Here is a 13,391-nt window from a genome sequence, read left to right as displayed (position 1 = left end):
CCTTTTCCGCAGCGCACCCAGATTACATCTTCTATCGCCTTATTGGCGGATGTTCATCACTACATACCAGCAACAATAACATAGGAAAATGCATTTTCATTTTTTCGTCTTTTGTCTGTTTTGAAAAATTTTGAGTAGTATGCCTTTTATGTGGCACAATATCATGTTTATGTTATTGAATCTCCTTCCTTCAGTGTGGGCAGTGTATGAGTCTGACATTAAGTATCACTAATTCAGTATAAGTATTACTGATTAATTCAGTTAAGCATTATAGATTTAGTGAAGTATTACTGATTAATTCAGTTAAGCATTATAGATTTAGTGAAGTATTACTGATTAATTCAGTTAAGCATTATAGATTTAGTGAAGTATTACTGATTAATTCAGTTAAGCATTATAGATTTAGTGAAGTATTACTGATTAAATCAATTGAATCAGTAATACTTCACTAAATCTATAATTCACTAAATCTATAATTGAATGTTACTGATAGCTATTCTCAAAGGCTGGTATCTCTGCTTTTGGTTAATAACTGACATTCTATAAAGTTGTACATTCTGAGTTGCGATAGTTACAATTTCAGCTTTTGTATGCACTATGGTGGTATATCAGTATGCGTCATTATAATCCATTCCATATCCTCGAATGTATCCAAATGGAATTTTCCAATAAGAAATAAAAGTAAGCTAATTAATCTCTTATAAAATAATCCTAATTTTTATTATAATACTGTTTAATGCTAAAATACAAATGCAATAGGTGAAATGGATATTGTAAATCAATTCTTTTTTTACTATCCAGATGAAAAGTGATTTTTCAGTATGACTGTAATGTATCTGATCCAGAGTTGCCAACTCTCCCGATTTTCGATCGCTCTCCTGCCAACCCGATTTACAATATATTTCTCCCAACTTTTTCTTATTCTTAAAATTTCTCACGATTTTTATGGAACTTGACTTAATACTTTGTTATATGAACAAAACAAAAACAAAAACAAAAAAAAAAAAAAAAAAGGATTTTGGACGTGTGAAAGCAATTGAATTTTCTCTAGATTATATCTAAAACAAAACCTTGCAAATCAGATAACTTCTGTTTTGTGTGTGAGAGCATATATGTATCCAGAAACGTCATTCTCCAGTTCTCTAATAGGCATTAAGCTCCACTGCATGTCATCTGGCATATATTAGCCAATGAGGACAAAGCAAGCTCTTATTTGGATGCTCTTTAGTTATTTCGTTCATTTTGTCCTGAGTTGTGTGAGTACACGTGCCTTCAAGAAATAGTTTTTGAAATTATCATCTTTTGTTATGTCTGCGAGAAAGGTGAAATACTCGTATACGTTTCAAAAATCGTAAACAGTTGACTTTCCTTCCATTATTTCCTCAAGGAAATGTAATTAATTTGCGATGTGTAACGCCTGTCGTTGCGATTTTTCGATTTCGCATGGTGGAAAGACGATGTTCTCAAACATGTGTGTACACAAAAACACAAGGACAACATGAGTTGTTTTAAAAAAAACAAAAAAATAATTTTTTCTTTGGAAACAAAGGACTAAAAAGTTATTAATGCAGAATGTCTGTTCTCTGCCTTTTTACAGCACAACCTGCCACTGAAAGCATCGGATCACGCTGCAGCTTTATTTAGAAAAATGTTTCCCGATAGTGAAATTGCTAAGAAATACTCAAGTGCAAGAACCAAAACAGGTGTAATTGTTAAAGAAATGGGTTTGAAAAATAAATCTTCAGTTATTGATTGCATTAAAACAACTCCGTTCTGCCTCTCTACGGATGGAAGCAATAATACTAATTCAAAACTGTATCCAATTGTTGTTTAGTTTGTTTTCAATGGAGTTTAATTGGAAAACTGAAAGGTACTGATGGAATTTTAAAATATAGTGAACTGTTTAGAATTATGTTGGCCATCTTGTCAGTTCCCCATAGTAATGCAGAATGTGAGAGGATTTTCAGTGTTGTTGCGAAACCGAGGACTAAATTTAGATCTAATATTAGTGATGACACATTAGAAAAACTTTTATTAGCAAAAGCAGGCCCACGTGGCAATTGCTGTGAACAAAATTATGAAGTTTCTTTCATAAAGAAAGCAAAATCTGCCACTGTTTATAACATTTGTACAAAAACAACTGATTAAAGTGTCTTTTTCGTTTTTGTTTTTGTTTTCTTAAACGATGCAAGTAATAAAAATGATTTTTATGTGTAAGGTATTTTTGTGTTGCTTGCATTTAAGAATTAGTTACTATGTAAAGTTAATTCATTATTAAAAACTATATTTTTATCATTTAAAAAGTCTTTTTAACATTGTGAAAAATCTCCTGATTTCTTAAAAAAATCTCCTGATTTTTGAGTGTCATAGGTTGGCAAGTATGCTGATCTTTGTTAGTTAGCTGATTTTGCACCCTTTGCAACATTAGCTGATTTAGTATAATTTTTGTTTTTCTCAATCGTAGAGAGCATTGTACTTATCGTATGGCATACAATAGCCAAATCCTGGATAAGCATGTTGTTTTCGGTAACCAGACAAAAGCCCACTGGATGAAAGCGCACAAAAAACACCCCACTGGCATAATTGCCCATGTGACTAATACCCACACCAATGAAAGCGCACATTGATAAAAGTCCACATAGGTATAAGCCCACGTTGATAAAAGCCCACACTGACAAAAACCCACACCGACATATAAGCTATGTTAAAATGAATATTTTTTCCCTTTTTTCTTCAGCTGCACAAAGTAGCTGCACAAAGTAGATGAATAAAGATAAAATAAAAAATAAATTAATAACAAGTAATTGAACAATAAATTTAAGTAGAGGAACACATTTCATTTTGGGCTCCGGCTGAATTAAGAGAGTCAATCAAAATAATGAATTATAAACATATACATGTATGTGTAATTTTGTTATTATATTTACGCATCAAATAGAAGTGTCTTTGTATAAGTCTGACAAAGGGAGGTGAAAGGGAATACTGGCCACACTGCTTCTTTTAATTCTACAAAATTACAAGGAGTATGAAATGTATGTAAATTTTCCTCATATACAGAGAATAATTTATGACCAATTTAACACTGCAGAAAATTTTGCACATAATGAATTTAATATGGAGAATTAAAGCCGAACTTTTATTTCAACGAGAAAGATAAAAGTACCATATTCTGTTATGATTAAAAAAACATTTGTGTGCGCTATCATAAATACTGTTTTCATAGTGAATTAAAAGCACAGTTTCAAATAATCTAGTTAAATTTTGACAACTTGGATTATACATAAATTAATTTCATTCCTACTTGAAATTTCATTTTTAATCATAATAATTACTGTTTGTAAAATTTTTCAGATAAATCAGATTATTAAATTTTTGAGATTAAAAATTTTCAAACTAATAAAATGCTACATATTTATTACTGTAGATTGAGATGATTCTGCTATTTAAATTTGTAGATATGTTGACTTCTAAGAGTTTTCCACCACCCCCCAAAAAATAAATAAAATGAAAATTAAAAACACTATTCAAAATTGCTGTAGTTGAGAGATTAAGAGGTTACACTTGGAATTCATTTTCTGACAGGGTGTCAGCTGACAGTTTTAATTTATTCAGAAATCTGAAAGAAAATATTTCTAGAAAATCGCCAAATTATAATTGTTCCATTCAAAAAAGCTTTTAGTGAGGAATATGTTTAAACTTTGATAATAAGCTCAGTCTAAAGTAAAGAATAAAATATCTCTTAGCGAAGTTTTTATTATGCGTAACTGTTTTAATATTACCAAACTAAAAAGGAACTAAAGGAAAAATTAAAAAGGAAGAAAATAAAATTCAAGTGTTTTTAATTTAAAAGTTAATAGTTTTAATAATGAAACATAATTATATTTAATCTCAGCCATATTACCTTAAAAATAGCATGTGAGAAACTTCACAATGATATTTTTCATTTTCACATACACATACAAGTTAAATAAGTAAATAAATAATAAAATGCAATTTCAGATTTGTCATCGAAATGTTACAGCTTGTCAATCAGATTCCATTACATTTATCGCTGTTATACTGGTCATAGCCTGCGTGAATTTGCAAGCTTTTTGCCAGTTGTCTTTAAATATGGCATCCTGGAGGTAAAAATATCAGTGAAGGTGTCACAGAGACAAGATGTGAAAACAGAAAGTTTGTTTTCAACCTAATAAATTAAACGAATAAAGTAGTGATAAAATATACAAACAGACATATTTGAGACATTAAAATTCAGGTCTGAATATTCCATTTATTATAATTAAAATTATAAATACACGATTTACTAATAGAAAAGCATAAATCCCTTTTGATTATGTGCACATTTATCAGTGTGTGCTTTTATCAGCGTGGGCTTATATCAATGTGTGCTTTCATCGCTGTGGGCATTTGCCGGGTGGGCAATTACCATAGTGGCCTTTTTTTTGTGGGTTTTTTGTCTGGGAACCGTTGTTTTCATACTTCTCAGGAATCTTTCCCCCCCCCCACCATGATGATCCTAATAATTTTCTTTGTTGCCTTGCTCTCTTCTCATTAACTTTCCTGAAACTCATTGTTAAATTACTAAAAAAAATATTTAAAAATTTAGTGCAGATTGTTTACTGAATTGTAGCAAGAGGTGCACTGACGCTTTAGAGTAGTTGTAGGCATGGTCTCAAAAGAGATAAACAGGTGTTGTGCAGTCATGACTCATCAAGCTTGAGTCACATTATAAATAAATGTCTTATATCAAACAAAAGTTTTGTCATTCAAGGGAACATATCCCAAGTTGGACGTACTTTAAAGAGGACAAATATCGAGGTACCATTGTAGTTTGGACTTTAAAATTGTCACTGTCTGGTTGCTTTGAACTGTTGTTAGTTTTAAAATGAACCGTTTGAGATTGCTACAGATTTGAAATATGTTGTTTCAGGCTGTTACTTCTTCTATGTATGTTGCTAAAACTACTGTGTCTTTATAAAATTTTTCTGTTTTGGCAGTTAAGTTTTAATTGTTCTAAGTACCGTAATTTCCGGAAGAAACGCCGCGGCGTTTAGGTGCACTAAAAATAAAATATTTCCTTCGATGGTTATTGTGCATAAGTTGAATAACTTTGTCATTGTACATAGTTTGAATAACTTTGTCATTGTGCATAGTTTGAATAACTTTGTCATTGTACATAGTTTGGAAGGCATCTGACGTATTTCCCCTTCAGCATGAATCGATTTTTCTTGGCTTTCTGCCAGATACAGATCCCATCAGTTTGGGTGCAAGTACTTGTTGGATAGTTTTTAAGTAAGAAGGGAGTGGAAAATTTTTTAAAATGGCACAGAAGCTATACTGCTGGTTTTAAGCTTAATGTAATTTCATGTGCTGAACAAATTGGAAAAAGAGCAGCAGCTCGAGAGTTTGAAGTGGACGAGAGATGTATTCGACGTTGGAGAACTGAAAAAGAAAAACTTAAAAATATGCCACAACAGAAACGAGCCAAAAAAGAAGTGGTACTGTAAGGTGGCCGAATCTAGAGGATGACCTTGCAAACTGGATAAAGGAGCAACGAAAAAAAGAAATGGCAATTTCGACTGTAAAAATTCACTTACAAGCAAAATTTATAGCAAAGCAAATGAACATAAATGATTTCAAAGGAGGGCCTTGCTGGTGTAGCAGATTTATGAAAAGAAAAAATATTTCTGTGCGTACTAGAATAGTCGGGCAACAATTACCAATGGACTGGCAGGATAAAAAAGGCATCTTTTCTAAAATATGTGACAGATATTATTGACAAAAGAAAACTTCTTCGGTCACAGATAATAAATATGGATGAAACGCCGTTAGCTTTCGACTCTCCTGCAAACAGAACTGTTGATGAAACTCGTGCAAAAACTGTATCTGTGTTTACGACAGGGCATGAAAGAACATCATTTACATGTGTGTTAGCTTGTGGCGCAAACGGTGACAAGCTAAAGCCAATGATCATTTTTTAACGGAAAACCAGTCCGAAGGGAGATTTTCCTAATTACGTAATTATTTGTGCAAACAAGAACGGCTGGATGTGCGAAACAATCATGCATGAGTGGCTACAAAAAGTTTGACAGTGTTGTAAGGGATCTTTTTTCCAACCAAAAGGGTTATTGATAGTGGATTCCATGCGTGCTCATTTACTTAAGTCAATGAAAACCAGATGTCAAAAATTGTCTACGACCGTAGCAATAATTCCTGGTGGTTTGACAAAAATCTTACAACCATTAGATTTGTCAGGTAATAAATCTTTCAAAGCTGAAGTCCGAAAGTGGTGGGAGTGTTGGATGAGTGAAGGATTGCATACGTATACCAAAAGTGGTAAAATTTGCAGAGCATCTTATCAAGAAGTTGCAAAGTGAGTAGGAAGTGTGTGGAAATCGGTAAAAACATCGTCAATAATAGCAGGATTCAAAGAAGGTGAAATTATATCTTTAGATAAAGAGACTGTAAACCAAGAGGATGAATGTGACGATCTGGAAGACTTGGACTTAGATCAGGATTTACTAAATCTTTTTAATTCAGAAAGTGAAGAATCAGATTTTGATGGCTTCATATGATGTATAGTTTGCTTTAATTCCTTTTGTAAGTAAAATTTAAAATTTGCTTTTGTAATCCAAATTTAATAGTTCGTTGTTGCAACATTTTTTTATAATATAGTCTGAGTATTACAAATATGGACTTCTTTAGTGGGTAAATATAAGTATATTCGTGAACGTAAATATATTTTCAACATTTCTTACCTTTAATTTATTTTTGAGTTATGATTTCATTTCATGCATTTTTCTTAACTTATATGTCATATATCAGGACATAGGTTGAGATTTTGCATCTATACGGCCCCCGACGATGTCACGGGCAATTTAATCTATTGCGGCGTTTCTGTGTAATTTTAATTTTTTCCCCGCCGTTTTTCTCGAGTGCGGCATTTACGCTGATGCGGCCTTTCTTCCGGAAATTACGGTAACTATTCTTAAAGGTATATCCACCTAATGGTACTTCACTAAGAGCTACTTACTAATTATCAGAGAATTATTACTCTGACTACAGTTTACAAGTACAGATTTAAAACTCAGGCAACTTTATTTATCCATTTCTTGTGGATTACTACTAATGCAGGGGTTCTCAATGTGATGAAATTTCTCCTGAGCGGGGGAAGGATTTCATAGTTTCAGAGGGAATGTGGTCAGCCTTAAAACTACTTTTATTCAGCTTTTATCGACATTTTATATACTTTTTCTTGTTTAATTTATAAAGCACTTTAAAACTTATTTTAAGTTAAATAAATGTATATGCATTTTTTGAGTTTTGGAAAGGGAGTGAATGGTCATCCAGCGGAATTCAAAGGGATGCATGGAGCAAAAGCAACTGAAAACTACTGAACTAAGTGTGAGAATTCACAAACTGAAAGGTAGAATTGTTTATTAACAATAACATGTTATCCAACGTGTCTGAAATTTACAGTTATAAAAATAAAATCATTAAAACTAGATTACCTTTAGTACTAATATTACCAAGATTTTCTCCCAGTAAATTGCTGTAGAAGGGGAGAACCTTCTTTCTTCAGGTGGCAATGAAAATTGAAAATTGATGTAGCCTCCAAGAATTTCTGACTGTTTACAAACATTAATTGTTATGAATAGCAAAGCAGTTTTTCTCTGTGTAAGGCATGAGTTGCTGTTTACCTTTATAGCTAAATTTTTTTTTTTTATGTGCATTATTTGCATAACGTTTTGGTTTGAGTGAGTGTGTGTGACTCAAATGAACTGTTAGTAAAATTTAAAATAATTGTCATAGAATTTAAACTATTTTTTCCTTATTACTGTAATATTTGATATTTGTAATTGTATTCTGTAGTATATGATATTTGTTTCAGGGAACACCATGCGATTTGGTGACGGGTGAAGAAAGACAGTTAGTTTTACCTGAAAATCAACCTGCTAGTCATGTAGCTTGTACTATTGAAATGGTTTCTGTAGAAAACAGGTGTAAGTATTATCGTTCTTGAACCATTTTATTAGTAACTTTGTACAAAAATGTTATGAATTACATGAAAAAATATTAGTAGCTTGTTTTTAAATATATGATCAAGTTTTAATTTTTTTATTTTAAGGAGTAATTTTATTGAGTTAAAATAATTAAATTACTAAGCAAATTTAAAAAAATGGTTTGATATTTATATATATAACATGAAAGTTTCCATTTGTGGAATGGAAAAATTAGTTTCATATAAAAATTTTTTAAATTTAATGAGCTAAATTGGGTTCATAATTAAATTCATGTAGCTTTTGGAAATGAAAATAAATGATCCAAAATTTTGTGCAAATATTTTATCATTGTTGAATATTATATTTCATTGTCATTGCTCATATTCTCAGCTCTGTGGCTAGTGGGAGAAGTCTTGAAAATGTGAATGCATATTGAGATACTGATAAGATGTCTATAAGCTTAATGCAGATTTTAGAAGTGAAAAATCTACCTTTTTTTTTTTTTTTTCCTGGGTACAAATTGAAATTGGAGATTATCTTAATGTTTAAAATAAATAAATAAATAAATAAATAATAAAAACCAAACTCTCTGTGAATAATTTTTTCATACATGAATTATATTCTGTAATTTTTCAAATTTTAATTAAGAATGTAGTTATGGATTTATTAGTATAGTCAATTTGCTGTTTTGTTCAGCAGAAATTTTTTTATCTAAGCATGTTCTATGAAATCTGTTTCCAGACTTGTGTTCCACATTATTTTAAATTTTATAATAAACTTTTGTAAAGGTATGTTATATAGAATGAGGAAGTTTAAAGATTATTGTACTGTTAAGTGTGAAATGTCTGACATTATTCAGAATGCCCAGAAAAGATAATAGTGGGTTATTATTATTATTATTATTATTATTATTATTATTTAAATCTTCAATACAGACATATACTTCCAATTACATTTAAAAAATAAATTGTGAAATTTCAAAGAAACATTCACAATGTTAAGCATAAAGATTGTTCTAAAAACTAAAATCTAACGTCAATTAGGCACATGCAGAGTCAAAATTTCAGTGAAAAAATGAAATCATGCCTTAATGAATCATAGATATACCTTGTAGAGATCTTCTGGAATGAATTTATTGATTAGATGACATATATTGGGCTATTTTGGACATTATTCAGGGTTTCTTAGAATAAATTTAGCAGGTACAAAATACGTTTTCTTGTTTCGGTAATTTAATTTCATCTTGGTTTTAAAAAAATCATTATTAAAGTATTAATGACCCCTTAAAAGTACTTATTAAACACATCCCAAAGAATTTTGCATATAAAAATATGAAAAGTTTTTTTTATAGTTAAACACAAAGATCACTTAGGAACTAATATTTAAATCATAGGATTAAATCTTATTAAATATATATTGGGGACTTCATTTAGTTTTGTAATATGTTTTTAACTGTCTGTTGTCTCTTTACAAATCTCTCTCTCTCTTTTTTTTTTTTTTTTTTTTTTTTTTTTTTTTTTTTCACATCTGTAACTTTGCAACATAATACATACTCTTTTTACTTGCACTTTTCTGTTCCTTTTTTTACTAATTTTATTGTATACATTTATTATTATTTATCTAATTTTATTTTAAAATTAGATGAAAAATTTATTTTCCAAAGAACACTGTTACAGAAAAAAACATTGCAAATTGAAAGTATTCATGAATAATCTACCAGTAACCATCACAATGGTATTTCATTAAAGGAAACCTACATTCCATTAAGAATACATAGCAGTATTAACAGTAAAATATCTAATAAGATATCTGCATTTCTACTTTCCTGTATCTTGAATCTCTTCTGCTCTTATTATTCACTTCTGCTATTTCCTTGGCTTCAAATCATTCACCGCTGTTGCATTTTCTATTGCAAGACATCATTAATAAAGTTCAGCTAATGCCATTTGACTTATGCTTAAGGGAAAGGATGCTTTCGTGAAGGAATTTCCAAGAGAAACTAGCTCTTATCCATATCACGCATGGGGAAAACCATGAAAATGCACATGCAGCTAGCCTGTTCACCGTCGTTTGAACTCTGTACTGAACTACCAGTTTTAATTACTTTACTATTTGGCCACTGGTGGACCATCTTCTAGAATTAAGGTAAAAGATAATAAATACCTAGAATAAATAAAGATGTGGTTATATCTTCCAATGTTAAAAATAAGTGTGAGAAAATAAAATAACTTCTTCAATAGTGAACAACTTAATTGGCAGTTTTCAGAAGAATTCAACAAAAAACAAGCAACGCAGAAGTCGATACAAGAATTAATACAGAAGTATCTCAAAATAGAAGAATTACTCAGAAAGGGAAATATTTGCTGATTATTGCAGGTTTATCATATGAAGAACAATTATTTATATGTCTGTTGGTAGGAGAAAACATGTCCTCTGATATTGTAATACAGATCTTGTCCTAAGCATGACATTAAAATTGTTATGAGAGATATGAATGCTAAATTGCGTAAAGAGAATGAATTTAGACCAACAATTGGAAAGCATGGCTTGCATGATAGTACTAATGACAATGGACAATGACTAGTACTTTTTGCTGCTGAACACAACATGGCAATTTCAAGCACTGTGTTCAGCCGCAAAAGAATACATAAGATGACTTGGTGCTCACCTGAGGGAGAAACCTGGAATCAAATTGATCATGTACTCATTGATTCTAGGCATTCTTCGGATATCCAGGATGTTAGAACTTATCGAGGCACCACATGTGATTCCAACCACTTTTTGGTTATTGCTAAACTAATTGCTAAAATTTCAAACATTCGAAAGATACAGGAAGAGAGGCAAAAAAAGTTTGGTTGTGAAAAACTGAAAAATGAGGCAATTGAACGAAATTTCCAGTCTTCACTCAGAGGAAACTAAGATCTAAAAACATGGCCAAACTGGAAACCATGGAAAATAAGTGAAGTTTGCTCAAAGACTGCATCATACGCTCAGCTGACAACGCACTAGGATATATGGAAAAATCCAAAACCAAGGCATTGGTTTGATAATGAATGCTTCCTTGTAACACAGGCAAAAAGAGCTGCTTATAAAAATATGGTCCAAAAGCAACATTCAAGACTCTCTGTTGAGGAATATAAGAGATCTAGAATACAGGAGAAGATGATCCATCAGCTTAAGAAATGACTTTTTCACGACGGCCTATTTAAGGATATTGAACATCTGAGAGGGTCCAATGAAAGTTGTGTTTTCTATCATGAAATTAATCTTGGCTACAAAGATTTTAAGCCTAGAACCACTGGCTGTAGAGACAAAAATAACATCATCCTAAATGATAAAAAAGATGTACTTCACAGGTGGAATGAACACTTTAGTAATTTGTTGAATGACCATATGCAAGATGGGTCTTCTACCTACCCAACTACCTCTGTAAACACCAATAGTATCCCGCCACCATCTTTGGTAGAAATTAGAGAAAGAATTAAAAAGCTAAAAAATAACAAGGCCCCAGGCCCTGACTCGATTACTTCAGAACTTATTAAAAGTGCTACAGGTCAAAACATTGAGGAAATACATCACCTCATCGAATCAATTTGGAACCAAGAAGTTTTACTTGATTGGAAACTGAGCATCATCTGTCCAATACACAAAAAAAAGGACACATTTTGGAATGTATCAACTACAGGGGAATCAGTATCCTTTGTGTTTTTTACAAACTATTGTCCAATATACTTTTTAGTAGACTAGTAACTTATACAGAAAATATTGTAGGTGATTACCAATATGGTTTCCGCAAATGAAGATCTACAGCAGAACAAATCTTTAACATTAGGCAAATTTTGGAAAAAACTAATGAATATGGCATTGCAACACACCACCTTTTTGTTGATTTTAAGACTGCCTACGATTCAATAAACAGAAAATATTTAATTGAAGCGATGAGAGAATTTGCAATACCTGAAAAACTTATAAATTTGGTCCTCATTACTCTTACTGAGACAAAACTTAGGATTAAAATCCAGAATAATCTTTCTGAGCCTATTGTTGTTTCATATGGGGTCAGACAGGGTGATGCACTGGCCTGCTTGCTTTTTAACCTTGCCCTCCAAAAAATCATAAAAGACTCCAACATTAATACTCATGGAACTAAATTTAACAAGTCTGTTCAGATTTTTTCGTTTGCTGGTGATATTGACATAGTCGCACGCACTCCTGAGCCACTTAGAGAGGCTTTTACATCTTTAGAGGTTGCAGCCAGCAAAATGCATCTAGCAATCAACCAAAATAAAACTAAATACATACCATGTTGTAAAAACAGCAAAATAAGTGAAGTTTGCTCAAAGACTCCATCATACAATTAGCTGACAACACACTAGGATATATGGAAAAACCCAAAACCAAGGGAATTATTGGAAACTGGGAATTACAACTTAGAAACTGTTGATAAATTTAAATATTTAGGATCAGAAGTTAATACTCTCAATGATTTAATGCTTGAGATCCGTAGTAGAGTCACAGATGCACCGATGTTTTTTCGATTGCAAAAAATACTTGAAAGCTAACTTTACTAGCAGAAAAACAAAGTTTTTAATTTACAAAAGCTTAATCAGACCCATTCTTACATACTTTGCTGAGACCTGGGCAATGACAGAAAAACGAAGTTTTTAATTTACAAAAGCTTAATCAGACCCATTCTTACATACTTTGCTGAGACCTGGGCAATGACAGAAAAAGCTAAAAGTATCATTTCTGTCTTTGAAAGAAAAATTTTGAGAAGTATCTTTGGTGGCATATAATGTAGCAATATCTGGAGAAGAACTAACTCTGAACTCTATAAATCTTTTAAAAAAATACATATGATAAAATATATAAGGATTCAGAGAATTAAATGGGCAGGACACTTGTGCAGAATGGATGAAAATCGAGTAACTAAAAAAATCTCGGCCAGACCATTCGGCACCCGAAAAAGAGGGAGACCTAAACTTAGGTGGCTTGACTCTTTGGAAACAGACTTAAGAATTTTAAAAATAACCAATTGGATGTCCATGGCCAGGGATAGAAGAGCTTGGAATTCGATTCTGAGGAAGGCAATGGCTCATCCTGGGCTGTCTGGCCATTGAAGAAGAAGACTGACATGGTAGACAGCAGCATTTGGCCACTATCATAACATTTTGCCTGATACATTTCAGGTTTTGTCAGATTGTTTGAATGCTTTTCATCTATTAAGCTGCTTTTTCTCATAAATTTGTTAATAAGTAGCCAAATATTCACACGTTTCAAAACTGAGAATTGTCTTTCTCATCAGAATAGATTAAGAATTTTAGATCACTGTGTACATGTATGTATGTGTGCTTAAAATTGTGATTTTTTTTTTTTTCTTCTGGAGAT

The 13,391-nt window shown here is 31.6% G+C and overlaps 1 protein-coding gene across 3 annotated transcripts in view; it reads left to right on the top strand.

Moving 5' to 3' along the window:
• The window catches only part of Suv3 (Suv3 RNA helicase), a 142,693-nt gene that overhangs the window by 59,212 nt on the left and 70,090 nt on the right, over positions 1 to 13,391 (top strand). For all 3 annotated transcript variants that reach the window (XM_035363099.2, XM_035363091.2, XM_035363109.2), the window contains exon 6: positions 7,892 to 8,003. In XM_035363099.2, coding sequence (XP_035218990.2) covers positions 7,892 to 8,003 — 112 coding nt within the window. The remainder of the gene's footprint in view (positions 1 to 7,891; positions 8,004 to 13,391) is intronic.

Source organism: Stegodyphus dumicola, chromosome 4 (genome assembly GCF_044657685.1).
Source record: "Stegodyphus dumicola isolate Sdum_Otavi_A_Nest chromosome 4, ASM4465768v1".
Classification (NCBI taxonomy): Eukaryota; Metazoa; Arthropoda; class Arachnida; order Araneae; family Eresidae; genus Stegodyphus; species Stegodyphus dumicola.
Note: the sequence above shows the minus strand (reverse complement) of the source record. Positions and strands in the feature narration are given on the sequence as shown.